This window comes from Trachemys scripta, chromosome 1, assembly GCF_013100865.1.
Source record: "Trachemys scripta elegans isolate TJP31775 chromosome 1, CAS_Tse_1.0, whole genome shotgun sequence".
In the NCBI taxonomy this organism is placed as follows: Eukaryota; Metazoa; Chordata; order Testudines; family Emydidae; genus Trachemys; species Trachemys scripta.
The window spans coordinates 144,969,073-144,986,549 of record NC_048298.1 but is presented as its reverse complement, the minus strand read 5'-3'; the positions used below and the strand labels follow the sequence as shown (position 1 = coordinate 144,986,549).

Genomic DNA, 17,477 nt, shown 5'->3' with positions numbered 1-17,477 from the left:
GCCTAATGTTCCTGGTTGGAAATCCAGCCCTGGTCGACCTAAATTTTAGGTCTAGACCAGGCCTCAGTGATTCCAGATTAAATATGCTCAATTTACAGGTCAAATTTTTTTTTTTTCCTCCTAAAGGTCAGCCCTGCAAAACCTCAGCTGGATTCTTTCTGCCACATTCATCATCACCAGCACCTAAAATTCTCTGAGCTAAGATAGTCCCTTAACGATATCTGTGTAATTCCATTTTCCTCAGTGGGTTTACAGAGATGTAAATGATAGAAACCTAGGCCGGAGTAGTCAATCAGCAGACAATGGGCCAAATCCGGACCTCCAGACACTTTTGAACAGACCCTGAAATCTGATTCATAGATTCTAGAACTGGAAGGGACCTTGAGAGGTCATCAAGTCTAGTCCCCTGCCCACATGGCACGACCAAATACTGTCTAGACCATCCCTGACAGACATTTATCTAACCTACTCTTAAATATCTCCAAAGATGGAGATTCCACAATCTCCTAGGCAATTTATTCCAGTGTTTAACCACCCCGATGGGATGTTAGATGGGGTGGGATCTAAGTTACTACAGAGAATTCTTTCATGGGTGCGGGCTGGTGAGTCTTGACCACATGCTCAGGGTTTAACTGATCGCCATATTTGTTGTCGGGAAGGAATTTTCCGACAGGGAAGATTGGTAGAGGCCCTGGAGGTTTTTCGCCTTCCTCTGTAGCATGGGGCACGGGTCACTTGCTGGAGGATTCTCTGCACCTTGAGGTCTTTAAACCACGAATTGAGGACTTTAACTCAGACATAGGTTAGGGGTTTGTTCCAGGAGTGGGTGGGTGAGATTTTGTGGCCTGCATTGTGCAGGAGGTCAGACTAGATGACCATAATGGTCGCTTCTGACCTTAAGTCTATGAATCTGACAGTTAGGAACTTTTTCATAATGTCCAACCTAAGCCTCCCTTGCTGCAGTTTAAGCCCATTGCTTCTTGTTCTATCCTTAGAGGCTAAGATGAACAAGTTTTCTCCCTCCTCCTCCTGACAGCCTTTTAGATACCTGAAAACTGCTATCATGTCCCCTCTCAGTCTTCTCTTTTCCAAACTAAACAAACCCAATTCTTTCAGCCTTCCTTCATAGGTCATGTTCTCTAGACCTTTAATCATTCTTGTTGCTCTTCTCTGGACCCTCTCCAACTTCTCCACATCTTTCTTGAAATACAGTGCCCAGAACTGGATATAATACTCCAGTTGAGGCCTAACCAGCGCAGAGTAGAGTGAAAGAATGACTTCTCGTTTCTTGCTCACAACACACCTGTTATGCATCTCAGAATCATGTTTGCTTTTTTTGCAACAGGATCGCACTGTTGACTCATATTTAGCTTGTGGTCCACTATAACCCCTAGATCCCTTTCTGCCGTACTCCTTCCTAGACAGTCTCTTCCCATTCTGTATGTGTGAAACTGATTATTCCTTCCTAAGTGGAGCACTTTGCATTTGTCTTTATTACACTTCATCTTGTTTACCTCAGACCATTTCTCCAATTTGTCCAGATCATTTTGAATTATGACCCCATCCTCCAAAGCAGTTGCAATCCCTCCTAGTTTGGTATCATCTGCAAACTTAATAAGCGTACTTTCTATGCCAATATCTAAGTCGTTGATGAAGATATTAAACAGAGCCGGTCCCAAAACAGACCCCTGCGAAACCCTACTCCTTATACCTTTCCAGCAGGATTGGGAACCATTAATAACTACACTCTGAGTATGGTTATCCAGCCAGTTATGCACCCACCTTATAGTAGCCCCATGTAAGTTGTATTTGCCTAGTTTATTGATAAGAATATCATGCAAGACCCTCTCAAATGCCTTACTAAAGTCTAGATATACCACATCCACCGATTCTCCCTTATCCACAAGACTCGTTATCCTATCGAAGAAAGCTATCGGATTGGTTTGACATGATTTGTTCTTACAAATCCATGCTGGCTATTCCCTATCACCTTACCACCTTCCAAGTGTTTGCAAATGATTACCTTAATTGCTTGCTCCATTATCTTCCCTGGCTCAGAAGTTAAACTATTATTACTTTCTCTGGAGTCTGGACCTTGACTATACCCTGACCAAGAAATTTGGACCCTGTCAGAAAATAATTGACTACCCCTGACCTAGGCCTTCATCCTGCAAATGACTCCATGTGGGCACACACCTGCACTGAGACCCAGTGAAGCTAGTGGGGTAATGCCTGGGTTTGCCCCCGTCAAGTCAATTGCAGGTTTGAGAACTTAGCAAACCATTTTGCTCCTGAGACACAAGGAGGAACAGACTTCAGCTCGCAGTTGTGTCGCCTCTGTGGGGCTGGCAAGCATCAAGAGCCATAAACTTTTTTTTTTTTTTTCCCCACAACTGGCACCAGATAAGACACTGGCACGGGTAGGGAGCAGCTAGGCAAAACAGGAAGAAGCCATTGTCACCTTCCCTTCTTCTGGACGCAGCCCGGCTGTCCCTGTAATTGCAGTGGGAGCTGGCCCTACCCCTCACTTTGATTCAGACTGAAAACAACTTCTCCTGGCTGAGAAAAGGCGTTTTATAACAAACAATTCCAGGAAGACCCCCATCCACCCACTCCCCTGAGTAACGGGGCCGGGGCGGGCTCGGCCTGTGGCTTCCCAGTCTCACCCCCCGGGACCCAGCGTCAGCATTTCCAGTTCTCTCGCAATGCCCGCCCCGGTGAAGCCCGGACCCCGGGGCAAAGCCCCCTTTGCGCAGCGCTGCCGCGGGTCGGGGCCCCGGGGTGCCCGGGTCAGCGGGGAGGTTCGCGCGCGGTCCCGGCGGCGCGGCGCGGCGGGAGGGACGGAGGAGGGAGCCGCCCTTACCCAGCAGGGCGCTCAGCAGCAGCCCGAGCGCGGAGAGGCGGCAGGCGAGGCCCATGTCGGCTCGCGGGGCCGGACCGGGCTGCGCTGGCCCGGGGGGCGCGGCGGGCTCGCTCCACTCTGCTCCGGGGCCGCCGCGCTGCACAAACCCAGATGGCGCCGCTCAAGCGAGGTGCAACCAGCGCCGCCCCAGCCCCTCAGACCGAAACTGAAACTAGACAGCGATGCGCCGCCGCAGACGGGCTCCGCTCATGGTCCAGTCCAGTTTTCCCCCAGGAATTGAAATGGGGGGGCGGGGTGTTTGAATTTACAAGAGGGGTGTCAGGGCCAATGAGGGGTGAGACCGTGAGGGTGAAGGTGGGCTGTATGGCACCATAGTAAAAACTGAAAACTCGTTCATGACCATTTTATTAGATTTAACTCATGTTTTAAAATCATACAAATTAAAGTTGGCTACTCAAGCATTCTACGAAGTACGACATCTACATCCTTCTTGGTTCCTTTTTATAATTTTGCACAACTCTGTTAATGAACTTCTTGAATGCAGCACGTTCATCTTTGGTAGGGTTACCATATTTCCACAATCAAAAAAGAGGAGGGGGGGAAGCCCTGCCTTAGCCCCGCCCCATCCACGCCCTCCCACTTCCCACCCCCTGACTGTCCCCCTCAGAATCCCAATCCCCCCTGCTTCTTGTCCCCTGACTGCCCCCTGCTGAGAACCCCCCACCCTAACAGCCCCCCCTAGGACCCTATCTGTCCCCTGACTGCTCCAACCCTTATCCACTTGCATGGGTGGTAGGGTTGTAGAAATTTTGGTGGTGCCCAGACCCCCCCCACACCTGCCTAAGGCTCTGGGAGGGGGGTTGGGTGGGGGGAGGAGGTCTGGGGTGCAGGTCCTGGGCTGGGGATTAGGGTGCTGAGTGCAGGCTCCGGGCTGGAGCAGGAGGTGGGTGTGCAGGAGAGGGTGAGGGGTGCAGGCTCTGGGATGGAGTTTGGGGGTGGGAGGCGGTGCAAAGGGGGGTTCAGGCTTTGGGAGGGAGTTTGAGGGCAGGAGGGGGGTGTGTGGGAAGGAGGGAGGGGGTTTGGGAGGGAGTTTGGGGATAGGAGGGGATGCAGGGGTGAGGGCTGTGGGTCTGAGGATGAGGGGTTCATGATGCAGGAGGAGGCTCAGGGCTGGAGCAGAGGATTAGGGTGCGGGGGGATGAGGGCTGAGGGGTTTGGGACATTGGAGAGGCTCAGGGCTAGGGTGGAAGGGCAGGGTAAGGGCAGCCTGTCTTCCCATTAGTGGATGGGGGACGCTAGGATCCGGGGGCAGCAGACAGCAGTTGCTGCTGGCTCTGGCAGTACAAGCAGGCAAGGGAGAGGCAGGCAGGAAGGCGGGTTCCACGGCGGGGGATGCACAGAGGGGTGGCAGGTGGAGGCTGGGGACCCATCCAACACTCCCCCGCTCCCTGACTGCCCCCCCCGGACTCCCCTTACCATTCTGGCTCCACGTGTAGGCAAAACACGCTGCCCGGTGGGTCGGTTTGTGTGTTACACAGGGCTGCAGACAGAGGGAGGGGAGGGCTCTAGCTGCTGGAGGCCAATGGGAGCGGCTCAATCGGCCCAGCCGCCCAATCAGCAGCTGCACTCTGCATGGGAGGGAGGGAGGGAGCCGAGGGAGAAAAAAAACCCAGACATTTTAACCTTGTTACCAATTCCTCCCAGACGGCTATTTAGAGACGCAAAAGCCGGACATGTCTGGGGAAATACGGATGGATGGTAACCCTAATCTTTGGTGGCTTCTCGTGTGTCCAGTACTTCCATTCTTTCCGTTGATATGCTCATTAGTTCATTCACATGATTAGGGAGAAGGCAACTTCTTTCAGAAAGATAGTGAGCATTTGCTGGTCTTGTTCAGAACTAGTGTTCAACTTCAGGATGAACAAGTGCCAATGCACTTAACATTGGCCTCCAACTTGCTTAAAGTATGATGCCACAGCCATGTTTGTTTGCATAAACTGTGTTGTGTCTCCAGCATTCTTAACAGCCTCATTAACATGCACCAGTCCTTGGTCAGTGGAGACTCAGAGTTCAGAACTGCTTTCACATGAGTTCACCTCCCAGGTGGGTGCAAGAAGGCACCTTGCTTGTTCCTCCAGCTGCTCACTGTTCACTCTGGCCACTCTTGTTCATTGTGCTACCGTTCACTCCATCGCTCTGTTGCCAATGGCCCTGCACCGTCACCTTCTGCTGCCACTGTGACCTCTGCGAGTTGCTCTCTGAGGTTCCACCCAGCTCTCAGTGATTTCAGCTGAGCTCTCAGTGGGAGAACCTCACTGCTAGTGCAGACTGGACTGTTTCTTCCACAGATACACTGTCCCACAGCAGGTCTAAGCACTTAGACCTGATTATCAGTGATTTCAGCTGTAGTGATCACTTAACAAAACACAAGACTATCTATGGAGCCTAATCAGCTCTGTCTTTAAACAGGGGAGAGGGGCAGGTCAAATAGTACCTGTGACTCAAGCAGACTATCAAGCAAAACACCTGTCCCCACCCTCTCTCTTGATGCCCTCAATCAGCACAGGCTAAGTACAGTTCTACTGCCTTTTACTCATACAATAAGAATAACATTTCATTGCCCCCCCCCCCCCCCCGCCCTGCATTCAAGTGATTTGTAACCCATCCCCAGCCAAAATCACTTGGGCAACACAGCTCTGTTTATGGATACCTAGGTAGATTAGGTGTGACTGTAAATACAATCTGGTCCTGAAGCCTTTCCCCCAGCCCCCAGCTCATCACTAGCTGTCAGGGAGAGCTCATTTAGACTTTGCTTACAAATCATAATTTGAAATTATTAGGTTGGCCAATGTCACTGAAATGACTGCACTGACATTGTCATAAAAAAATAACAGCTGTATAAGGAAGCTAGTCTATGTTCATACTTTTCAAATCTATTATACTTTTTCAGATATATGTAAATAAAATATATAGAGATATACCTAATCTCATAGAGCTGGAAGGGACCCTGAAAGGTCATCAAGTCCAGTGCCCTGCTTTCACTAGCTGGACCAAGTACTGATTTTGCCCTGATCCCTAAGTGTCCCCCTCAAGGATTGAGCTCATAACCCTAGGTTTAGCAGGCTAATGCTCAAATCACTGAGCTATCCCTCCCCCCAATGTAGTTTATAAAATGTATAATAAAATGTATTTTATTATACACTTTATATGCTTTTAAAGTGTGTATTAATCTTTCAATTTCAATTCAAATTTCCAAACAATCACTAAATTGGCAACACTGCATGTAACTAGTTCACAAAACTGCAGGGGGTGGGGGTGTTGGGGAAATTCGGGGGGGTATAGGGAAATCCCTGGTCTGGCCCCTACTCCATTGCAGCGTCCCTGTCACCACCTCAAACCCAGTGCCTGGCTCCCCATCACACCCCAGCACCCCTCTGCTCTGCCAGCCATCTCCCAAGACAGTCCCAACCCCCTCTCTCCAACCCCCACCCCTCTCTTCCCCCATCACCCTCATCACCCCACCTTTTTCCTGGTCCCAGACCTCCCTCCATTCCTCTGCCTCTCTCATAGCCCCCCATCTCCATCAACCCTCTACCATCCTGGTTCCATCCTTGTAGCCCTATTCCCAGTGGCGGATTAACCCAGGGCCCCTGCAGGAGCACTGGCACCTGCGTAGAGCTGGGGGGACCCTGCTCCTCCTCCCTCTCCCCCAGGCCCTGCCCGTGGCCACGCTGGAGCTGGGTAGGGTTGCCAGGTGTCTGGTTTCTGACTGGAACACACGAAAAGGGACCTTGGCGGCTCCAGTCAGCACTGCTGACCAGGCCGTTAAAAGTCCTGTTGGTGGTGGTAGTTCAGTGGGGCTGGCAGGCTCCCTGCCTGGCTCTGCGTGGCTCCCAGGAAGCAGCCAGCATATCCCTCTGGCTCAGGGGCCGCCATGGGGGCTCCACGCGCTGCCCCTGCCCCAAGCACTGGCTCCGCAGCTCCCATTGGCTGGCAAGTTCCTGACCAATTTTGATATAGACTTTAATAAGATGTACGAGATATGACAAACAACATACTGTACTAGAGCATATAATCAGGTTCTACAGGGGCTACTTTCTAATTCAATGCATGTAAAGTGCAATGAGCATATTGTAAGTCTGGCAACAATCAGTAGTGCATTCATTTTTCTAAAGTCGAGAAATTCACTGCAGCAATGAAAAAAATGTTTAAACACTGCACAGCTCACAAACTGTGTTCCAGACTTTCTTTGCAGAAAAAAAACAGCTTAATCCTCCTGACCAAGTGCCTCTGTTTCCAGAACTAGTCGTGACACAATGGAATTTGTGCTTTGAAGCAGTTCTTTACTGTGCTAAGCATGTAAGTGACTACGGCGAGTTTATTGAAAGTGAAATGGCGATTTCACCTGATACTCAAATAATGGACAGCCTGATCTCGCCTTTAAACGCCATGAACTTGCTACAGTTCATTTCGGAAAGCCAAACCATTGATGAAAACCATCAAATCTTTTGAGATGCGTTCTGTTTCTGTCCATCTGTAATGGATTTGACACACTGGGCAGACTCCAATGCAAAAGAAAAGCACAGCGAAGATGCAGAGCAAAATGTGTTTTTACAAGAAGTGTTCAAGAAAACAGCAGACAAACTGAAAGAATACGACTGCAACACTGAGGAAAGTGTTGCTAGACCTGCTCAACGAGGATCAAGGTTCATGCAGCCTGGACTGTCATATATTAAAGCAGTTCAGATATCTGATGTGAAACAAATGAACACGTTATCAGAGCAGGCACTCCCTCTGGAGGCAATCCCTATGTTTGGCCTGAAGCTACAGTACAGCTTGCCCCATACACATTTTTTGCAAGTGAATGTGAATGAAATGATCTTGTTTTGGGATTCAGAACTAAAGTTCTACAGCATTTTCCAGAGTTAGCAGGGACAGCAAAGTGATCACTATCAATCTTGCCTAATTCTGTGAATGCCGAGCGTGCAGTATCTCGGTACAGACAAGTCTTCACAATGCAAAGACAGGGCATGAAGGAGACCCCTGTAGCAGGGTGTACTGCACTAATATTCAATTCAATGCCTGTAACATGTAAAAGGCTAAAGTGACTGGACTCATTTCTACAGCAGTTGTGTTAAAACTTTTAGTCTTCTGAATTGTATATTGTACCAGTTACTTTTTTTTAAAATAAACATAATATAGTTGCAGAAAAATGTCTGGTTATCAAAAAAATTAGCAGGCATAACATAATACTTGAGTGTTTATAACATTCCAGCAAATTTTTCTTAAACAAATAGAAACATAAGAACGGCCCTACTGGGTCAGACCAAGGGTCCATCTAGCCCAGTATCCTGTCTTCCGACAGTGGCCAGTGCCACGTGCCCCAGAGGGAATGAACAGAACAGGTAATCATCAAGTGATCCATTCCCTGTCGCTCATTCCCAGCTTCTGGCAAACAGAGGCTAGGGACACCATTCCTGCCCATCCTTGCTAATAGGTATTGATGGACCTATCCTCCATGAATTTATCTAGTTCCTTTTTGAACCCTGTTATGGTCTTGGCCTTAACCACATCTTCTGGCAAGGAGTTCCACAGGTTGACTGTGTGTTGTGTGAAGAAATACTTCCTTTTATTTGTTTTAAACCTGCTGCCTATTAATTTCATTTGGTGACCCCTAGTTGTGTTATGAGAAGTAGTAAACAACACTTCCTTATCTATTTTCTCTATACCAGTCATGATTTTATAGACCTCAACCATATCTCCCCTTAGCTGTCTCTTTTCCAAGCTAAAAATAGGCTTTTCCAAACTACCATTATTAGTAAAGGTCCATTACTTTTCCATGATTTCCCACATCTTGTCCACAGCTCAGCCACAATTATTTAGAGAACATCCTGCAACTCAAGTAGGACCTTATTTATACACATATACTTATGCCTGTGAGCTATCCCCTGCTTATTTCCCCAATTCGCCCCCTCCCTTCCCAGGATGTACTCACCATGGTTGGGACTTCTGCCATGCCCTATGAATCCCAAGGAGAACTGAGAATGTAGTGCTTGTAACTTGTGTGGGTTAAGGGGACTGAATTCAGGATGCCTAATTTCCATTTATCTCACAAATACACTCACAATAGTACCTCTGTGCCTTGCATCTTTTGCAGCTGGAAATGTGGCCTGGGGGGGGGGGGGGGAGGAGGTCTCTCCATCCACACCAGCAGAGCAGCTCAGCCAGATAAGATGATCATGATGATCCCTTCTGACCTTAAAGTCTATGAGATAAGGAGGAGAAAGAAGAGGACGTGAGATGACATGTTCCAAGAGATCCTGCAAGCTGCTGCTGCTTCGAATACTGAGCAGAAGGCTTGGAGGCAGGGCCGGATTAACCTTTTGTGCGCCTGGAGCAAAACATTTGTGGGCCCCCAGGGGGTACAATTGTAAAAGACAGGAGCTTGACACAGAAGTTGTTTTTGACACAGCACACAGCTGCACAGGTTTTATTTACAAAATTTACAAGTTTAAGTTACAGATGGAGGTGGCTGCAGTGAGAGTACCAGCAATGGTAGCCTTAGGGCAAAAAGACTACACACACATGTACAATAAATAAATTATAAAAGAAAACATACAAAATAAAATACAGTGGGTAAAAACAACTAACAAAAGCCAAAGCTGGCCAAAACCACCAGTCACGTGCTGCTCCCACTAAAAGGGAACCATCACGCTATCTCACCCTTCACGTTTCACATATGAACAACCAGGGCTTGAACTAAATTTTTGTATGAAATGGGGGCAGATTTAAAACTCTTTAAAACATTTTAAAAACACAAAATATGAAAAACTTGAATACATTTTACTTATAGCACCATTATTCATACTAAACTTGCTAGTAGGGTTATCAGATAGCAACTGTGAAAAAACAGGACAGGGGGTGGGGGTTAATAGGCGCCTATATAAGAAAAAGTCCCGAAAAAAGGGACTGTCCCTTTAAAAATGGGACATCTGGTCACCCTACTTGCTAGCCCTTCCCTGCAGGTAGAAAGGCACAGACACTAGGATCAGGACCAGCTATGCACCTAAAAGACTCGGCCAACCCTTCAGATTGGACCTGACCCACATCCCTCCCACAATGACGCCCCCAGACCAGACCAGACCAGACCCACATCCCTCCCCACAATGACTCTCCTCCCCCGGACCAGACCAGACCCACATCCCTCCCCAGACCAAAACCCCCAAACTGGACCAGCCCTCTTCCAGCCCAAACTGGATCAGACCCCTCTATGAACCGACCCCTCTCGACCCTTATCTCCCCACTGCCTACCAGGCTCCTGGCTTCCGAATCTCTATTCTCAAACCACCCCGAAACCCCGAAACCCCAGCTGGAGCGCTCTGAGGCACCCCACTCCTGATTCACCCCCTGCTGACAATCCACCCCTGTTCTCCACCCGGGCCAGACCTCATCTGGCTGCAGCTTGGCCTGGTACAGCTTGGACCAAGGCTGCATCCACCTGACTCATCCCGGTGCCCAGGGGACTGTGACTCCACTCGCCGGAGGCTGCTCCCCTTTCACCTCCAGACCATCCAGCACTGACAGGGGCAGTGTAGCAGGAAGGGTCGGGGCAAGTGTCTGGGCTTAGCACTGACCCCAGCAGTGGGGATCCCCAACCGCAGGGGGTGCCTGAGCTCAGCCCACGCCCACCTCGGACTAATCCGAGGAAGGGGCTGCAGCCCCTACCCAGGGCAGAGGGAACCCAGGAGGGGGTGGAGGGGGCATGACTGCCCCACCAGAGGCTGAGAGGGGGCTGAGCCGCAGTGGCAGCTCCAGAGGGAGGGGCACGGAGCCACGATCTGTGCCCCACAGCCGCAGAATGGAGCCAGTGCCCGAGGGAGCCGTGCCCCGGAGAGTGGAACATGGGCCCAGCAGTGAAGCACCCCCGGCACCATGAGTTGGGGTACAGCCGCCTGAGTCTGGGGGGTCCCCTCTCTGTGGCCACACTTGCTGTTGCTGCTCCTGGCTGCCCTGCTTCCACGCCTCGGCAGCTACAGCCACTTCGCCGAGCCCAGGGTGCAGTGCTGGGGGGCTGCCCCCTGCAGGTGGCTCTGTGCACCCTGTGGAGGGCCTCCTGCACCAGCCCGAGGGCCGGCGCCTGCTGGGCTCACTCTCTACATGTCAGGGGAGGGATTATGGGCCCCTTCCCGGCATCATTGGCACCATTGTAAACCCGGTGAGGCACACCCTCATGGTCAGGGATAGAGCGGAGAGGAGAAAGGCACATGAAAAGGACAGAGACGTGCAGCAGGAGATGCTAGTGCTTCTCAAGCAGCAGACAGACATGCTGCAGACTCTAGTTGACCTTTAGATTCAACAATCCCATGCTTGCCTCCCTCTGCAGCCCATAGAGAACTGCATTCTGGGATCTCCCTACACACACACACCCCAGAATCGCTACCATTCCACCCCAGAGGAGAGTACAGACAATCACAGCTGCACATACACTGACCTGTGAAAGACATGGTTAGTGTAGATGTTTCTGAAATGGAAATGACTGTTCTTTCCCCCCTTCAAAAGTTTGCTTCTCTTTATTTATTAAGTTTTATTCAGTTATAAATGTGTCTGCATGAGTGTGGCATCAAAGCCTTTTTGTGTGTGGAAATTTAATTAATCTTTATGAGTTCACAACACATGCAGGCTGCGGCTGACATCATTCACAGATAATAGTATAATAGGTGCATTTGCAATGTTATACTACCACACCCACAGAGCACTCATTACAAGGTTCATACCGGGGTGCAAAAGAGCAATGTCACATAGAGCATGCTGCAGCAACACACATTACTGTGGCTCACTATTGAAATGGTCTTTGAAAGCCTCCTTGAGCTGTGCACAGGGCCGGCTCCAGGTTTTTTGCCGCCCCAAGCAAAAAACAAAAACAAAAAACAGAGTGCTGCCCCTTGAGAAGTGCCGCCCCAAGCACATGCTTGGAACGCAGGTGCCTAGAGCCGGCCCTGGGTGTGCAGCTCCGTGTTGAGCTCTTTTTATAGCCCTGGTGTTCAGCTGCTCTAAATCAGCAGACAGTCATTCCATCTTCCCCTTTTGCTGTGCAGATATGCAGGACACAGCTGGCAGCTATCACCACTGGGATTTTTTTCACTGAGATCCAGGCTTGTGAGTAGACAGCGCCAGTGACCTTTCAAATGGGCATTCTGCATGTGATGAGCCTGTCGCTGAAGTGCTCCTTGGTGCTGTCCAGGTGGCTGGTGTACGGCTTCATGAGCCATGGGACTAAAGGGGAGTCTGGGTCTCCCAGATTTCTAAGGCATTTCAACATCCCCAGTGGTAATCCACAGGTCTGCTAGAAAGAAAATCCCTGCTTGCAGCTTTCTGAACAGCCTTGTGTTCTTAAAGATGCGTTCGTCATGCACCTTCCCTGACCAGCCCACACTGATGTTGGTAAAGCATCCCTAGTGAGCCACCAGGGCTTGCAATACCATAGAAAAGGAGCCCTTTCTGTTGATGTACTCTGTGGCAAGGTGGTCTGGTGCTAAAATAGGGATGTGTATGCCATCTATCACCCCACTGCAGTTCAGGAACCCTATTGCTGCAAAACTATCCACTATGTCCTGCACACTGCCCAGAATCATAGCCCTTTGTAGCAGGAGGCAATTAACGGCCCTGCACATTTGCACCACAACAACCCAACTCCAAATTGATTCCCAAATGATGAGTAGCAATTGGGCGTCGCAAGTTTCCACAGAGCTATCACCACTCACTTCTCCAGTCAGTGCCGATCTTATTTTGGTGTCCCTGCACTGGAGGGCTGGGGTGAGCTGAGCACACAGATCCAGGAAGTGACTTTGCACATCAGAAAGTTCTGCAGTTGCTGCTTTTCATCCTGAATCTGCATTACGATGTGTTCCCACCACTCAGTGCTTGTTTCTCGGGCCCAGAACCAGCACTCCACCACCTCCAGCTGCTCTGTGAACACCCCCAATGACTGAATTGTTTCTTTCTACATCCCACAGCAATCTAGCTCCCATGGAATCATCATGTTCCCCAAGGCTCCTCTGGCAGCTTGGCAGATACTGCAGGATCTGTGCTTGCAATGCTCATCATAGCAGTGCAGAGCTGTGGGGGATCCATGTTTCTGTCAGAGATGGCAGACGGTGAGGAGGGATATGCAGGTTTGCAGGGATTTTTGAAGACACACAAAACATTATGGGATGCAGAGAAATTATGGGTTGGAGAACACTGCATTATGGGATTCATAGATTCATAGATTCTAGGACTGGAAGGGACCTCGAGAGGTCATCGAGTCCAGTCCCCTGCCCGCCTGGCAGGACCAAATACTGTCTAGACCATCCCTGATAGACATTTATCTAACCTACTCTTAAATATCTCCAGAGATGGAGATTCCACAACCTCCCTAGGCAATTTATTCCAGTGTTTAACCACCCTGACAATTAGGAACTTTTTCCTAATGTCCAACCTAGACCTCCCTTGCTGCAGTTTAAGCCCATTGCTTCTTGTTCTATCCTTAGATGCTAAGGTGAACAAGTTTTCTCCCTCCTCCTTATGACACCCTTTTAGATACCTGAAAACTGCTATCATGTCCCCTCTCAGTCTTCTCTTTTCCAAACTAAACAAACCCAATTCCTTCAGCCTTCCTTCATAGGTCATGTTCTCAAGACCTTTAATCATTCTTGTTGCTCTTCTCTGGACCCTTTCCAATTTCTCCACATCTTTCTTGAAATGCAGTGCCCAGAACTGGACACAATACTCCAGCTGAGGCCTAACCAGAGCAGAGTAGAGCGGAAGAATGTCTTCTCGTGTCTTGCTCACAACACACCTGTTAATACATCCCAGAATCATGTTTGCTTTTTTTGCAACAGCATCACACTGTTGACTCATATTTAGCTTGTGGTCCACTATAACCCCTAGATCCCTTTCTGCCATACTCCTTCCTAGACAATCTTTTCCCATTCTGTATGTGTGAAACTGATTTTTTCTTCCTAAGTGGAGTACTTTGCATTTGTCTTTGTTAAACTTCATCCTTTTTAACTCAGACCATTTCTCCAATTTGTCCAGATCATTTTGAATTATGACCCTGTCCTCCAAAGCATTTGCAATCCCTCCCAGTTTGCTATCATCCGCAAACTTAATAAGCGTACTTTCTATGCCAATATCTAAGTCGTTAATGAAGATATTGAACAGAGCCGGTCCCAAAACAGACCCCTGCGGAACCCCACTCGTTATACCTTTCCAGCAGGATTGGGAACCATTAATAACAACTCTCTGAGTATGGTTATCCAGCCAGTTATGCACCCACCTTATAGTAGCCCCATCTAAATTGTATTTGCCTAGTTTATCAATAAGAATTTCATGCGAGACCGTATCAAATGCCTTACTAAAGTCTAGGTATACCACATCCACAGCTTCTCCCTTATCCACAAGACTCGTTATCCTATCGAAGAAAGCTATCAGATTGGTTTGACATGATTTGTTCTTTACAAATCTATGCTGGCTGTTTCCTATCACCTTACCACCTTCCAAGTGTTTGCAGATGCTTTCCTTAATTACTTGCTCCATTATCTTCCCTGGCACAGAAGTTAAACTAACTGGTCTGTAGTTTCCTGGGTTGTTTTTATTTCCTTTTTTATAGATGGGCACTATATTTGCCCTTTTCCAGTCTTCTGGAATCTCTCCCATCTCCCATGATTTTCCAAAGATAATAGCTAGAGGCTCAGATACCTCCTCTATTAGCTCCTTGGGTATTCTAGGATGCATTTCATCAGGCCCTGGTGACTTGCAGGCATCTAACTTTTCTAAGTGTTTTTTAACTTGTTCTTTTTTTATTTTATCTGCTAAACCTATCCCCTTCCTATTAGCATTCACTATGTTAGGCATTCCTTCAGACTTCTCGGTGAAGACCGAAACAAAGAAGTCATTAAGCATCTCTGCCATTTCCAAGTTTCCTGTTACTGTTTCTCCCTCTTCACTAAGCAGTGGGCCTACCCTGTCTTTGGTCTTCCTCTTGCTTCTAATGTATTGATAAAAAGTCTTCTTGTTTCCCTTTATTCCCGTAGCTAGTTTGAGCTCATTTTGTGCCTTTGCCTTTCTAATCTTGCCTCTGCATTCCTGTGTTGTTTGCCTATATTCATCCTTTGTAATCTGTCCTAGTTTCCATTTTTTATATGACTCCTTTTTATTTTTTTAGATCACGCAAGATCTCGTGGCTAAGCCAAGGCGGTCTTTTGCCACATTTTCTATCTTTCCTAGCCAGCAGAATATCTTGCTTTTGGGCCCTTAATAGTGTCCCTTTGAAAAACTGCCAACTCTCCTCAGTTGTTTTTCCCCTCAGTCTTGATTCCCATGGGACCTTACCTCTCAGCTCTCTGAGCTTACCAAAATCCGCCTTCCTGAAATCCATTGTCTCTATTTTGCTGTTCTCCCTTCTACCCTTCCTTAGGATTGCAAACTCTATGATTTCATGATCACTTTCACCCAAGCTGCCTTCTACTTTCAAATTCTCAATGAGTTCCTCCCTATTTGTTAAAATCAAGTCTAGAACAGCTTCCCCCCAGTAGCTTTTTCAACCTTCTGAAATAAAAAATTGTCTGCAATGCAGTCCAAGAATTTGTTGGATAGTCTGTGCCCCACTGTGTTATTTTCCCAACATATATCCGGATAGTTGAAGTCCCCCGTCACCACCAAATCTTGGACTTTGGATGATTTTGTTAGTTGTTTAAAAAAAGCCTCATCCACCTCTTCCACCTGGTTAGGTGGCCTGTAGTAGACTCCTAGCATGACATCACCCTTGTTTTTTACCCCTTTTAGCCTAACCCAGAAACTCTCAACACTTCCATCTCCTATGTCCATCTCTACCTCAGTCCAAGTGTGTACATTTTTAATATATAAGGCAACACCTTCTCCCTTTTTCCCCTGTCTATCCTTCCTGAGCAAGCTGTACCCATCCACACCAACATTCCAATCATGTGTATTATCCCACCAAGTTTCAGTGATGCCAACAATGTCATAGTTGTATTTATTTATTTGCACTTCCAGTTCTTCCTGTTGAAGTCATGTTCCCACTCACCCCTGCGTGACTCATTTGGTCCCAAGAGGCATTGCAAAACCTTGTCAAAACACCCTGTGCTAGATGGCTGTGAGTTGCACAGTGGGAGAGCTACCCATGGTGCACTGCTTTCTGCATCAGTGCAAGTGCTGCAAGTGAGGACATGCATCACCAACACAAGGCGTGTAAAGTGGACACGCAAAAGCAATTTAATTACTGCTCCAGCCAGGGATGAAAGTAATATTAAACACTTACCAGTACCTGGCCCCAGAAAGGGGTGGGGCCTTGGGCGAAAGGGGCGGGGCAGGGGGTCAGCCTCTTCCAGCCAGCCCATCCATGCTGCCTGGCCCGTGCCACCTGGGGCTGCAGTAGCGGTGGCGGCAGTTGGGAGCCCTAGGCTCTTTTAAATCGCCATAGCGCTTTAACGACGGCTACATATGGGCCAGTACCGGCTTCTTACCGGTACACCGTACCGGCCTACTGTCACCCCTGGCTGCAGCTATATGTCAACGTAACTTAGGTCAACATAATTTTCTAGTGTAGACATGGCCTAAGATTGACAAGTATTTAGGAGACAAGGTGGGTGAGGTAATATCTTTTATTGGACCAACTTCTGTTAGTGAGAGAGAGAAACTTTTGAGTTACACTGTGCTTTTCTTCAGGTCTGGGAAACTGTACTCATTGTGTCAGTCACAGCAACAGCTACATACAAGATCAAACAGAGAGTTTAGCATAAGCAGTAAGCATATATTCTAAGGGACCACTCAAAGTGAAGTGGCCAGTTGACCACATTGACCACAGTGGCCACATTGTTGCCCCATACTCTTCTGTCACCATCCCCTAATGGGGCGTTAATGGTCCACTTCACCTTGAATGGTCCCTTAAAATATTTGCTAACTACTTATGCTAAACTATCTGTTCCATCTTGTATCTAGCTGTGACACTGAGGGCTTGTCTCCACTTACTCGGGGATCGATGTGAGGCGATTGATCCACTGGAGGTCAATTTAGCAGGTCTAGTGAAGACCCACTAAATCGACTGCCGATCTCTCTCCCGTCGACTCTGGTACTCCACCGGAATGAGAAGCATGAGGTAAGTCGATGGGAGAGTTTCTCCCATTGACCCAGTGCAGTGTAGACACCACAATAAGTCGACCTAAACTACATCAACTCCAGCTATGTTATTCACGCTGGAGTTGCGTAATGTAGGTCAACTTAGCACCATAGTGTAGACTTGCCCTGAGGCTATGTCTACACCACAGGCTATGCTACAGCTGTGCCACTGTAAAGTCTCCCATGTAGCTGCTCTTTGCTGGCAGGCAAGAGCTCTCCTGCCGACATAATTACCACCTCCAACGAGCAACATTAGCAATGTCGGCATGAGAGCCTCTCCTGCCGACATAGCACTGTCCACACCAGCACTTTTGTCGATGAAACTTATGTCTGTTAGGGGGGTGTTTTTTCACACCCCGACCAACAAAAGTGGTAGTGTAGACAAAGCCTTTGTGTACCTTTCCCAGGCCTGAAGAAGAGCTCTTTGTAGCTCAAAAGC

The 17,477-nt window shown here is 48.4% G+C and overlaps 1 protein-coding gene across 1 annotated transcript in view; it reads right to left on the bottom strand.

Moving 5' to 3' along the window:
* CD58 (CD58 molecule) overlaps positions 1–3,090 on the bottom strand; it is a 33,266-nt gene extending 30,176 nt beyond the window's left edge. Inside the window, exon 1 of the mRNA XM_034788738.1 lies at positions 2,864–3,090. Within this exon, the coding sequence (XP_034644629.1) occupies positions 2,864–2,918 (55 nt within the window). The 5' untranslated portion in view covers positions 2,919–3,090. The remainder of the gene's footprint in view (positions 1–2,863) is intronic.
* Between the last annotated feature and the right edge of the window lie 14,387 nt (positions 3,091–17,477).